Raw genomic sequence first — 14,683 nt, 5'->3', positions numbered from 1 at the left:
GAGCTCACAAGGCATTCTGGTAAGATAAGTAATTTAAGTAAAAATTAGAAGAAAATTATTATTATTATTATTATTATGTGTTCTTATATAGCGCTCAACTCACCCTTGGGCATCTTGGCGCTTGCATTGGGAACCCGTCCTGGTTTTTCCCTGTGAGATAACCCATACTGGGCATCCCCAAGGTGAAAGCCAGGCATCCCGCCGCGGGGGGCCGTTGTGGAGATTAAGCAAGCTTGTTGCCCAGAGCTGCATAGTGTGAACTCGTGCTTAGAGTGGGCACCGAAGCGAGAATTATCGAGTCCGTGGACAATTGGGCTCCGGACCCTGCCGCGTCGGGAATTGAACCCTGGTCCCGGGTCTGACCTCTGCTTCAGGGTATGCCTCCTCTAACCAGTGAGCTACACTTCTCCAACTGTTGGCCTGTTAAAAGTAAGTTCTAACAGTAATGTAACAATTGATAGACCTGTAAGAAGAAGGAGAAGAAGAAGAAGAAGAAGAAGTTTACAGGCAGATCTTGGAGCAGTCTCTTCTCTGTCCAATTCCCCTTTCCCCCCTTGGAACTTACCTGTGACGGACCTCAGGTGAAGTTCCGAGAAGGGCATTGGGACCTATCGCCTTCTGCTCCTGTGCAGTAATTGTAACTAGGTTAGAGGTCCTGACATTACCCCTCTTGCTCCTTCTCTTGGAAGGCCCTTGGTCCATTGTTCCAGGATCCAAGGCATGTTCAGTGTTAGCCAGCTTAGCCTGTGAATTGGTTACAGCAAACACATCTGCAGTGATGCCCAGCATTACTGCATGAGTCCTTAACTCTACTTCAGCCAAAGCTGAAGTCTCCAAATCATTGCCCAACAAACACTACACTGGAAGGTCTAAGCTAACCACAACTTTATTAGGGCCAGTTACCCCTCCCCAGCTGAAATTAACAACTGCCAAGGAATGATCAGTCCTGACATTGTTAGCATTGATCACTTGGTACATTTCTCCAAGTATGATTTGGTCAGGGTCCACAAGATTCTCTGTCACCATAGTGACACTTGCACCTGTGTCCCTGCATGCCATGGCCTTCTTGCCACTGATCAAAGGCTGTTGTCTGCATTTGCCCAGGTTACTCGGAATGACAAATAAGGTGGCAAGATCCATAACACCATCACAGACTAGTACAGCTTGAACTGACTAGATCAGAACCCATCTCAGAGCCCAAGGTTAACCCTACTAATCCCTTGTTCCCTGTACCACCACCTGTACTTGTGCTATGGGGCGCAGTTGCCTTAGGAGCAGTGGTGGTAGGAGGATTTTCCTTGTCTTTTGGACAATCAACATCTTTTGTTCAAGGCGTCTTTACCTTACACAAGTAACACCAAGGTTTCTTTTTGCCTTTACCTTTGTTGGATTGTGACTACCACCCCCACAAGCAGGTTTTTGTTGCCCGGGTGAAGACTTTAGGTCTTTACCCCTGTCCCCACCCTTATGTGGAGTTTTAGAATCGGTTTTCTTTTGGTCACCACCATTGTTCTGGTTTTTCTGCTTCGCCCTGGTTCTGACCCGCACCTATTTGCCTTCTTTCCCAATTCTTGAGGAGAAGTCAGATCAGAGTCAACCAGGTACTGGTACAACTGATTTTGGCAATTATTAAGGATCTGCTCCGTCATAATCAAATTGTACAATCCCTTGAAATCATTCACTTTGATGCCAAGTAACCAGCCTTCCAGAACCCCAATGGCACTATCCACAAAGTCTACCCAATTCTGATTCTGTGTCTCTGAACTTAATCCTGTACTGATCAGTGGTTAGGCCAAACCCATCAATGAGAGCACTCTTCAAGATTGAGTAGTTGTCAGCATCCTCTTCTCTAACAGTGAGGAGCTTATTTCTACCTTGAGGGACCCTCTGACCTTTATAGGCCCTCCCTAAAGCAGTTATCTATTTTTGGATGTCATCCCAAACATGGTAGGGAGGGACAATCTCGCTCAGGTTCCTATTATCAAAGGAATGTTCCTTAATTCTAGGAACACTGTTGCTGCCACCATGGGACTCTAGTTCCAATCTTTTTCTAGCCATCGGGACTTCGAGGGACTCTTTGTCCAGGGCCAATTGCTCTTGCTTCAGCCTAAGCTTAGCTTCCTCAAGTTCCAGAAATTGGTACTCGCGGTCATAAGAGTGGTCCCTCTTGCTAGATACAGAGGTCCCTACAGACTGTCCTGAGGGATTAGACTCTGCAGAGGGAGACCTAGATCTCCTTGGTAAACTCTGCACTCTTCCAGGAGAGGTGAAGAGGGAGCCTTCTTGGCCTTCTCCATCACCTCCCTAAAGATCTGAGTTGTCCAGGGGGGACCCTTCTTGGTCCTCCTGGACAGGGTATGAGTCAAGGTCATAAAAGGTGTCACCTCCTGACCTGTCCTCATTCCCTGGTGCACCCACTCTCTCTCCTGTTCATCTGACCAAGGGGTCTTCCTAAGGTCATCAAGAAGTAACATCTCTATAAGAGGTTGAGTGTTGGCACTTCTCCCTGTCTTCAGCTTTCTAGAGGCACACAGGGCTTTCAATTCTTGTAATGAATGCTCACTGTATCTAGAGGGCAGAGAGCCACTGGCATCTCCTTTAGTAGACATACAAAGTGTGGTGAGGTGTTGCACCTACCTAACCTAGTGGGAACTAAACTCACTGAGGGTGAAGAAAGGGTGTGCTCGACCCTTGACTTCCCCAACCCTAAGTTCAGTAGAACTTACTTATTCTAAGCTAGTATTATATGTACCTAGTAATTAGTGGTTTTCAGTTAATCAATACAAAGATTTATCTGGTAAAACAATGCAGGCTTGAATCCCAACCGCTGCACACCAATGTGAGAAGTTGGCCTGGCATATGCTGTCCACTAATTAAAGTGGGCACCCTGTACCTGTCCAAACAACCCTTATCGTGATTTAAGAGGTCAAAGATAACCTTAGAAAGATATCCAAGTGGTAGCTGTGGAGAGCAGCCTTCAGGCTTAGTCTTGAATGAATGTTAAGCATCTTGTTTTACAAGAATGTAACCTTACGGTATTGGTTAAATGAAAGGAGAACCACACAGTAGTTATAAAAATATGTATTTATTATTATAACACACTCTAAATACCTCACAGTATCTGCTACACGCAGATAAACACAAAGCACACAATAATAGTATAGCACAGAAAGAGTCATAAGTAGCACTAATACACAGTGGGCTCCGGGGGGGGGGGGGGGGGGGGGGGGGGTTATGGGAGACCAGACCATATACAGGACAATCCGTCTAGCTGGCCGCGAAATGCAACCTCAGGAGCTCGAAAACCCTACTTCTACCCTACCCTATGAAAACACGCAAGCAAAAAAATGCTGCACGTTCCTTCGCTGGAAACGCGCCCAAAATCTGGAACTCAATCCTAGCAGGTATCAGAACTCTCGCATCCTTCACAAAATTAAAAAAAACACCTAAAAGTCCTCTTCCTCAACCGCTCCCTCCTGAAGGGATAACCACCGACTCCAACGCAAATCTCTACTCGTCGTTGCTCCCTGACATTATATCACAAAGACCTACCTCCTACCTGACCACCTCCTGATCCCCCCCTCCCCCCCCTCCCCCCCAAGCCAACGTACACTAATCGAGGTTATCTCAGGTCACACGTACTACCTCAATACTGCACAGCAAACTTGGACTTCCCTATCCAATATGTATAAGACTGCTCTCTAACCTCCTCCTGTTCCTCCGCCTCACCCTTAAAGGTTCAGCCTAAGACATAGTGCACCAATCGAGGTTACCTCAGGACTCATGTACTACCTCAATACTGCACAGTACTCTTGAACCTCCGAACCTGAACCTATATGTATAGCACTGCTCTACTTTATGACTCTTGCGAAAAATTGCTTTGGTTCAACCCAAGACAACGTGCACTAATCGAGGCTAATCTCAGGACTCATGTACTACCTCAATACTGCACAGCACACTTGGACTTCCGAACCAATATGTATAACAAGGTAACAGGCTCTATTATATGACTCTTGCGAAAAATTGCTGTAAAGCGCTCTGATACCCCCGGGTCTGGCCAGCGCTATATAAAACTCCTTAAATAAAATAAACAAATACTAAAAGAGTGGTAAAAGAACCACTACTCGAGTCGAGACAGTGTCTACAGTATGTAGAATCGCTGGGACCTCAAGGAGCCACCCAAGGTGAGTAAGTAGGGAACCCTACCGAGGACGGGTGCAGTGTGTGAACACAACTGCGTGCGTCGTACAAATCTATGGGAGAGTCATGGTTGCAATTTTAAAGTTTAAGGACCCTTCACAGTGGATTACGAGGAAGCCCTTTGGAACAGAGGAGGTTGAAGAGCCACCCCACCCGCAGATACCACAGTACCAGAGTTACCTATCCCAGGGAGGCCGGGTGCATAGGGCTGACGTGGTGTTGGAAACCGTTGTCGATCTCAATGGAAGACTTTAAGGAAATGCCACTGCATGAAAGAAGAAAAGTGTCCGATGGAATCCAAGGGTGGATTCTAGATGAGGAGAACCTAATACCAGAGGGGACAGAGTCTTGACTCTGCAGCCATCGGGACCAGGAGACATCGAGGGCGACCAGGAGCCGGATACGAGCTGTCCCACGAAGGATGTCGAGTAATGAGGGGTCGGTGTCCGGCGGGAGCACCAACAAGCCTTGGCAGCGGCAACCTACGAAGATGGTCTAGCAAGGTTACGTTTTGGACCAGCAAGGTCCAGGAGGCTCACCAAACACAGGGGAGTGAGGGCACGCCTGGAGCAACCAGGGAAGCCCAAGAAAAGCAAAGATGACCCTCAAGAGGACCCACAGGCCGGAGGCACAGGAGTCGCTAGGGGACCTCGAGCAGATTTACAAAATGACGGCCCACGGAGCACTCAGTGCGAGGAGGCTGAAGTTCTTTGGTGGAAATGATGCTAGAGATTGGGGCTACTCGGAGCCCAGTGCACTTGTTTTTGGAACGCCAACAAGCATATGCACTTGCAAAGTACGTGGTGCACAGGGGTACGGGTAATGCAGCCCCCATGAGGGATTCTGACCTCAAACTTGGTGAGAGGGCAGGTCGGACCTCGAGGGACTTGGAAACCCACCCCCTGTGTTGTTGGAGCCTTCGGAGTCTGTAGGAGCTCAGGAGCAACAGGCCAGTCAATCGTGATGTGGTGCCTGCGTTTGCAGGGGAGTGACTCCTTCACTCCAAGGGAGATGTCTTCGGTTGTCTTTGATGCTCTGCAGCTCAGGCACGGAGCCTGTATGGTGCACTGGCACATACAATGCTTTGGATAGAGTGGGAGACGCAGTCGGGCCCAAACAAAGTCCAGCAAAGTCCAGAGTGTCCAGACGGTCGAAGTTCAGTGTTCTCTGGTTCAGAATCTTGTCCACGTCGAATCTAGGTTGCGACAGGATGCCTATTGTTCTGCCTTCCCCTGCTCGAGCTTGGCTCAGCAGCAGGAGGACAGAAATGTGTCTCTAGTCGACAGCAACCATTTTGAGCAGTCCGAGACTAGAAAGCTGGTACTGGGAACACCAGGGACCTCACAAAGCTCGTTTCTTGGGGGGGGGGGGGGGGGGGGGTAGAATCATACCTCCCACACCGGTTACCGGTGTGGGGGTATGATTCCACAATATTTGATACGGAACACGATAGGGTTACTTTCAGCTGTTTTAGAGTTAGTCATCTCGCGGTCACATAATACCACTCTATATGTAGTAAATGGCTGCAACACTAACAACCCGGGAGAATGGACTTCGTAGGCTGCAGGGGTGTCCTGCTCATGCAGTGGCACCCTCTCACGAAAAACCAAGCACCCTGCCTCAGGATTGTTAAGGCCTGTTATAGCGGTGACTTGTACGTTTTAAGTGTAGTGACCCTTAGATATAGTAAAGCTATATCTTACGTAAGTGGTGTATGCACCAACTTACACAGGCTGCAATGGCCGGCCTGTAGATCCATTTTGCATGGCCTCTCATGGGTGGCATAATACATGCTTCAGCCCATGGAAGGCATCTGGTGTACCTATGCCCTGGGTATATGGGTACCATATACTAGGGACTGATAAGGATACCCCAGTATCCAATCTGGAATGTACCCAAGTACATGACAACAGTTTAGGGAGAAAGCAGATAGACTGAGGTCCTGATTAGCAGGATACCTGTCAGACTAGTGAAAAACAGTGTAACATGAAGCAAAACGTGGGGGTAACCATAAGAAGCAGATTCTACTTTCCTACAGTAAGGAACCTATAACTAGCTGTCTCTTTCTGATGAACAGATTACCTACCTTCAGTAACGATGTATCTGTAAGAGACATAGGTTAGTTATAGATTCCTTACCGCCCCACCAATCCTCACCGCTTTGCAAACTGACTTCTAGGGATAGGGACTTCCTTACAGAGCCCTAGTTGTAGCGCACCAGTGGTCAGTGTCTTGCATGGCTCTGCGTTTCTGACGTGGAAAGTCGTATCAGAACTGACATCAGCACGCAGGGGCGGCATCTAAGTAGGCACTGTGACGTTATCCCGGTGAACATAAAGCCGCCGACGAACGTGGAGTCGACCGACGCCACCTCCCGACGTGCAGGGGTACTGCTTAGAAAAAACTCTCCAGATCCAGTCTGATGCCTAGGGTAAATTCTAAGGTAAGGAATCTATAACTAACTTATGTGTCTTTCAGACACATCGTTACTGGAGGTAAGTAACTTGATCTTTAACTCCACAAACCAGATACACTAAAGGCAGAGCGACCACATCCAACTGGACACATGGGAACACAATAGATATAAGGCCCACAGTCCCTGTTTGCACTGCAGTGCACCTTTAAATGAGTACACCAGGAACAGGTGGGGACGGTGCGTCCAATTTAAGTTAATCAGCTGCCCAAGTATAGCCCTGAGCTCACACCTACGCTGGGTGAGTGCCTTAGTGAAAGGCAGACCCTAAATTTAAAGCTGCCGGTTCACCTTTTAGGAAGCAACCCAGTTTGCTTTTGAAAGGGGGCAGAGATCCACCTGCAGGAGGATATTTAGGGATTCAATAGGACCCCATTTTTACCCCTTGTCAAGGATCACTGTCGGAGCACACTGACTGCGTGTCACCTATTTGTGACGCAGAGTCAGTGCATCCCTCAGCAGCTCCTTTGTCTATGTGCCCGTGTTTGTAATACAGCTAGGCACAGATGCAAAGTGTTTCCCTTGAGATTGTACCAGCACCCATGTAGTGCCAGTGCAATCTGTAATACAGAAAGGGCAGCACAAGCGTTTCCGTCTCCTTCTACAGTACCAAAGAGCTTTGGGGGCACAGACGGCAAATGCCTGTCATATCCCGCCGGGTACTTAATGTAATACGACCCCTTGTACTTTATCTGTTTGGCAAATCTGTTCTTTAAGAGACCTGTTACAAACACCAGTCAAACGAAACTGTCCAAGAACAGCTTTACCCTCCCCATACCATAAGAGAGACAAATAAGGTTTGGGGTTTAGTTTTGGCAAGAAACTTGCAAGCACCTTCTAGTTTTTTTGTATGGATCACATTTCTAATTCCCACTTTTTACTGGAAACTGTTCATACAATTTATATTCTTCTTTAAAGTTTTAGCACTGACTTAGCACTGTTTTTACCATTGTTTCACTGTGTCGTATTGTATCTAAATCCCTTACCACCTCTGGTAATAAGCGTCGACTGTTCAACTTCATTGCTTCCAAAGAATCAAACGCCAATGGGTAACTTGGTTATCCAGTTGGAGTACAAGAGTATTGGTGGCCCAGAGAGACCCTGGACTCCAATGACCTCATGAGACATACCAAGGCCAATGTAAGATATAAGGTTGTATTCAGTTTTCACAATGCAACTGATCTAAAATGTTTTAACAAAGCCAATCTAACAGAACTGTAGAATAATAGTGGGTACTGCTGGAAAAGATCAGATAAATAGTTCCATACGAACGTACTCTGTCCTACATTTGCTTCTCCGAGCACCCCATAGTAGTGAATGAGATATAGTAAAAAATGTTTACAGCAATCAAAATGTTATTTGCAGAACATGATATCCGTATTTTAAACCATTCTTAATATAAGAGGGTGTCTTTTTAGCAGAAGCACTTGAGTACACTTCATAGATATTAGGAAGGTGCCCTCTAAAAAGACTTGGTAATTTAGTTTTCTAGGTTGGCTTTTAAAGATTGGTGGTACTGGAGAGAAAAGCCCAAAACAGCAGTTTACCAAGACTCAGCATACACTATTGAACAATAGAACACACCTCGTAGCCATTTGACAGTAGTCACCAGAATACCAAAAACACTGAAATGGCATGTGAATGGCCGACTGAGGTCTGTAGAAATGCAAACAATAACAACAGAAAGGCCTTAGCAAAGCCAGCATGTGTATAAAGGGAGTTGTAGATTAACATATAATTTAGTCCTCTAGTATGCTGTCGCCTTCTGAACAAAGCGGATATTGTAAGTCAGGAGGAAAATCATAAAAAGCATTTCAAAAGAAGCTGGAAAGTGGCGGGGAAGCTAGATAATAAAGAGCACAAAGAATATTTCACAAATAGAAACCAACAAAATACCTTGCTCGTTGAATTGATTGTCTTCCAAGGTGATGGGGGTTTTCACAGACTCTTTTTCTTTCAGAGACACAATACTGTCCACAGTTTCCTCATTTTGGTATTTTATTTGTTCATCCCCAGTGCTGACATTTTCTTTCGAAGAGAAGTCTGATTTTGCATCACCACTCTTGTCACAACTAGGGAATGTAGATTTGGTTTTAAAAGGTGGAATAAATGTCTTCACTTGTTTGCTGGGTGCTTGCATACTTTTTGGTTTTTCACACTCCTTGACTGGTGTCGTCTTACACGGGCTTGAAGCAACTGATTGATCATTTTCAGGGAAATTAAGAAGTCTGTTTTGAAAAATGGTCGTTCTGCAATGAAATCCTTTAAGATCTTGGTCAGGTACAGTAATACTAGGAATCATCGCTTCGTTTCTTCCTTTCTTTCCACTGCAGAGAAAAGAAAATTGGTAAAAAGTAATATGTTTTCAAAAGCAGCACCTAAAACAATTTTTTTCTGTATACAGGTTTCTGGCATGAAGTAATCTTTCTTGCTTCAGTAAACCCCCAATGCGACATACCTTAAGCAGACAACCAACTTCCTTAAGAAACAATTTTTGGAGCAATGCTACTGCTATCTTTCAAGTAACACTTTTGCAGGTATCATGCTGTACCAGCACTAGAAAGCAGAGCACTGGAGCTGTGCTAATAGTCCTAGACCCAAAGTGAACTTAGATTGTGCCTCTCTGTAGTTCTTACCAGTTTGTAGTAGAGGAGGTACCGGGGGGGGTGCAGGTCCTCACATGGCAAGAAAAGCGGTGCAATAATGCCTGTGTTTGGCTTTTTCTGGAATGCATGTGATTCCCTTTAGTACTCAGTGAGTTCACAGAGGCTGCTTTATGTTTTTCAACATTTCACCAGCAGATTAGAAGGCTTGATGAACCAGGCAATATGCCCAGGTGTATTTTTCCAACATTAGTACATGGTGGGCTACTGCCCCACACCAAGCAATGGGGAGACAGGAGGTTGCTAATATTCTAGCGATGGACCCTGGTGCACATTTTGAACAGTATTTCAAGGGGAAAACTCTTAACAACCTTCGCTAAACAAAATAATTTCAGTCTACAGTAGCTTAAGGTCTCTGTTCCCAATGAATATCTGCTGTAGGTTTGGGCTTACATGTCTGTTGCATAGACACTTATTGTGGAATGAATAGTACCTTACACAAGGACATGATGTATCTAGCACAAATGGTGGTTCCCAGATTCCAGGCGTTGTAGTGTTTTATAGGAAATCCGGCTTTTTACTGTGGTTACTGAGTATTTTCAGTCTTTTGCTGTACCCTACATTTGTGTTGGCATTAGAACTCTTTGCACTTTCCCCTAGTTTACCAGTAGTAAAGCGCCTGTGTCCCTTCTTTAAATACAGTTGAATTGGCATTCTCCTATCTGACATGTTTGACTTTCCTAGAAGTACCTAGTATTTGGTACAAAGTGTACCCAGGACCTGGAAGTTAAATGTCACAAGTGTACTGCCGCACCTATTGTGCCATTCACTACACTGGTAATGCAAACATGGTTTCAGGCGTACCAGTTTAGCCTAACTGTAACAGCATAAAACTGCAATTTGACCTGTCAAAATAAAACCTTTTGACAGGTAAAAACCTCCCCTTTAAATTTTAACAATTCTCTTTTATGTAGCCTTGTCACCCACAAGGCAGGTTCCATGGTATTTAAAAACTAGACATGTAGAAATTTAATGGCAACACTTTTTCCTTACTGTGACTAACACCCAAAAGCAATTTTTCATTGTGGGAGGCCTAGCTGTCCTACGGAGAAAAACAGAATACTGATTAAAACTCATACTACTGTATCTCTGGAATGGGAAAAGCAAGACATAATTAAACAACCTTTTTAAGTTATTAAAAATCCAAATGGTGAAGTTGGATTTTTAATAACTATTAAGGAAACATAACTTTTAGAACGTTACATTTTCTTTGTTCCTGGAAACGAATTATTCGCTCATTTCTGCCAGCTAGTAATAACCAATTGAAAAGGTAAAAAAAATGTGAGAAGTACTTCCTAGGAAGAAACAATAAGCTAACCTGAATAGGCAGAGACTCTTTCTCAGATTCTGACAGAATATGCAGAGTGGGGCTGTGAGCATAATTTTTTACATTACAGTGTAAAATCCTGCTTGAATATCAAATCCTGCTTGACCGGCCAGCTGGTTTGATATATACCACTCCGGACACGCTTGAAATGAGGGGAACCAGGATGCCAAAGCAATTCTTGTGTATCCACTGCCTGGTTGCTAAAGGCCTAATTTGTCCCACAAAGACTTCTGGTTCTTTGCTTTTACATATAACACTGGAGGCACACTTGAAAAGAAGGGAAAAAGGATGCCAAAACAATTCCTTTATATATCCACTGACTGGTTGCTGTAAACCCCTACTTTGTTCTACTGCAAGAGTCAGCGTGGTTGTCTCGGATGGCACTGCGTCAATTTCTTTAGCCGTACGGTGGCGGTGCGTGGAAATTCTTTCCGCACGGCAGTGCTGCGTTGGAAAAACAGGCACTGGAAGGGCGATGAGTGGATTTTCAATAGCAGAAGCAGCGAATCAACCTCCTAGCACAAGGCAGGTCAGAACTTCCAGCAGTGGAGTTCAGGGATGCTACAGGTAAATCTTTTGTGTCCCTGAGACTTCATAACAGAGGCAAGTACACACAAGCGCTTGGGGAAACTTCTCAGGCAGGTTACAAACAGCAAAGTCCAGTCATTGTTGTCTCTAAGACAGAAGCAGCAATTGCAGGCCAACCCAGAAAAGCAAATACAGCAGAAGGGCAGTACTCCTCCGAACAGCTCTTCAGCTTGTCAGAAGTTTTCTTGATCCAGAAGAGTTCTAAAAGTCTGGGGTCTAGGTCCAATACTTATACCCCTTTTGGCTTTTAAAGTTGGCAAACTTCAAAGTAAGTCTTTGTTTTTCACAAGTTCTTACTCTGCCCAGTCTTGGCTCCAGACACACCCCAAGGGGTGAAGACAGCATTGTGAGAGGACAGGCACACCCCTATTCAGGTGTCAGTGACAACTCCACCCATCACTCTAGCTAAGGAAGACCAATCAGCCTGGTGATGCCTCACCAAGATATGCAGGACACACATCAGCTTCTTTTGTGTGACTGTCTAGTGAATGCATCACATGTGTACAGCCTTCGGACATGCAATCCCCCATCTGAACTTACCCTGGAGTCCTTGAGATTGGGTCCAGAGGCTGGGCATTTAGCAAATCCCTGCGCCAAGCCCCGTATGTAGATAACCACTGTGCATGGCTTCTCGGGTTTAGGTGCAGAGCCTAGCCAAATATGGTGGGTTGTTTGTTCTTTTTATTAAAATAAATAATAATAATGTTAAATCTGCAGATTCTGAACTGTAGATGAAAAATGGCACAGATGATCCACACACTTTGTGGATCTGTAGCAAATTTGTGGCAGGCACTGTTGTCCCAGAAAAGTCTGCAATGAACTCTGCAAGGTTTTTCTGAAGGTCAAGAGCTACCTACCTCCAATATGCTCTGTAGTTAAAGTTAAGTTTCATGTTACCACAAAAGGCCGTTCTGGCTTTGCTAACGACACTGTGCATCCAGTCTACATTTCGCACAACCGATGAACCTGCCTAGTCAGGTCTCTGCTATGGAAAAGAGTTGTTGGGGGGAAAACGGAAAAAAAACTGAGATGACTGCATGCACCCAAAACCCATGTAGTCCAGTCAAACTGGTGTAAGACACTTGCACAATTGCAACAGAAACTTTGTGAATGGGGTGCACTCCGGAATAAGTTTAGTTTAACATATCCAAAATCCAACAAAATGAGTTACGGGAAAGCCCCGAAAATCACATTTCAAAATGCCAGCATGTAAATATATAATAAGGCATATCAGGATGTTTTAACTAAAGAGTTAGTGACACAAATGTGACTTTTGAAATATACTAGTATACTTAAATAGTCGCTATAATTTTGATTATTAACTTATTTTTCCTTTCCTCATAGGACATGGCTACCCTTGAACAGCAATGCCCTATTTGTAAAGAGAGATTGGATGATGGACCGGAGATTGCGATGTTGCCTGAAAATGGAGCTGAGGCCATCAACACTGCCAGTCAAAACCCTGGAAGTGATGTCTTTGTATGTTCTGGAACCAGAGATTATGTTTCATGCTGGAAGAGGTATACTGATAAGAAAGATATTGAAGTTAAGAATAGAGAGGCAAACGCAGCATTTACTACAAACAGAAGTGCTTGAATTGCTGCTAGGGCATATTGACAGTTTGTTTTGTGGAACTCATGTGAACTTTTTGTGGAAGCACAAGTCGATAACACAAGCTGAAAACACAAGCCGGTTGTTTGTAGTAAGAGGCTGTATTGAATATTTTCTTTCGGATTTCCATGCTGCAGATTGAGTTTACCACCAAACTTGTGAAGTGAAAGAAACATCTCCAAAGAATATTTAACTGTTGAACAGCAATCGAAGAAGTTGAGAGTAGGGCATCCAAGTAATGAAGAACAAAATGAAGTTTATGAAGACGTGTAGTTGCCTAGACTCGAAAGATGAAGAACAAATGTGTATTGCAGATTTCATATCCAAAATGGAAGAATATCTACAAGGAAATAACATCCAAGCATACAATTATAGGCACATGAAAAGGAAGCTTGTAGAATATTATTGAGATGGTATTAATATATCGTGGTAAAGTGGAAAAGCTGATGTGGTAACTTCAGCAAACAGCTAACAACATTTTTCGAATTTATCATTCCAAGTCAAAGGATTGTGTCATTGAACTTCAGAACATCTATATGATAGGAGCTGCACCAAAACTAATCAAAAGTGATGTCAAGTCATCTCGCTCTACAAGAAAAGACGTATATCCAGCTGCAGGTGACCTCAATGCTGAAAGTGCTTTGGACTACTTTCTCAGTAGTTTGAGATTACTGTGTTCCAAATCATTTGCAGGGAAAGATGTCACAACTAAAGTGGGTGTAATAGGACAGAGCATTAGGCAAGCTATCTGCCCAAGAGCCTCAATATGTCCGATCAAGATCGATCTTTGCGTTCAACTGCACCAAAGCTTCACATTAAGGTACCTTATTGACGTTCTTCATAACCTGAAGCAACTATGAAGTTTGTCGGCCAGAAAGTTAAGTTCTTGTCAAATGAAAAAAAAAAACCAACTAATCATTTTACTTATAGCCGAGAAGGTAATGAAACATGGGTGTATAGTGCAACATTCTATTGTAGATGCTGATGTGGATATTGTTCATATTTCTATTTTGTCTTCCGAATATTCATCCACTACCATTATAGGGGAAGATACAGATTTTCTAATTCTTCTATTATATCATGCCAAGAACTATGGTTTCAAATTGTATTATTGTAGTGACATAAAACGAGGATCATCTATGAATCCTGTATATGATAGTCTCTCTATTCAGACCTTGCTCGGCACTAACATTTGCAAGTACCTGCTTTTTCTACATGCTTATACAGGTTGCGACACAACCTCCAGAATTTTTTCTATTGGAAAGCCCAAAGCATTCGGTCATCATCTAAAGGAAAGGGAGCCCCAAGCAGTTGCAAATATTTTCTTTACAGAAGATTCCCAACACGTTGACATTGAAAACGCTGGGATGAAGGCCCTGTTGGTGTTGTATGGCTGCAGGAACATGGATTCCATTAACACACTTGGTCATTGAATGTTGTTAGAAAAGGTAATAGATGCCAAAACATTGGTTACACCAGAACAATTGCCGCCTACTGAAACTGCCACAAAGTACCACAGCTTACTCACCTATCAAATCAGAGCGTGGCAATTAACCAAAGAGAATCTCAATCCGAAAGAATGGGGTTGGTATGAAAAAGATAATTAATTTTGGCCTCCAATATGTGACCTGCCACCAGCTCCAGACTTGTTATTGAATATGAGAAGTTGTTCCTGCACTCATGAAACGTGCTTGCAAAAAGAATGTAATGCTCTTTTCTGCTGCTTGTGAGAGTGCCAAGTCAGTGGCTGCGACAATTGCGTTACTAACGAATATGACGACAGCAGCAGTGATGCAGATGATTGATTTTTGTTTTGGGTTAT

At 44.1% G+C, this 14,683-nt stretch overlaps 1 protein-coding gene across 5 annotated transcripts in view; it reads right to left on the bottom strand.

The window, feature by feature from the left end:
- Nucleotides 1–14,683, bottom strand: part of BRCA2 (BRCA2 DNA repair associated) — a 740,135-nt gene that overhangs the window by 452,396 nt on the left and 273,056 nt on the right. For all 5 annotated transcript variants that reach the window (XM_085621674.1, XM_085621677.1, XM_085621676.1 and 2 more), the window contains exon 15: nt 8,569–8,999. In XM_085621674.1, coding sequence (XP_085477800.1) covers nt 8,569–8,999 — 431 coding nt within the window. The remainder of the gene's footprint in view (nt 1–8,568; nt 9,000–14,683) is intronic.

Source organism: Triturus cristatus, chromosome 8, assembly GCF_964204655.1.
Source record: "Triturus cristatus chromosome 8, aTriCri1.1, whole genome shotgun sequence".
In the NCBI taxonomy this organism is placed as follows: Eukaryota; Metazoa; Chordata; class Amphibia; order Caudata; family Salamandridae; genus Triturus; species Triturus cristatus.
This window is presented reverse-complemented; position numbering and strand designations above follow the sequence as displayed.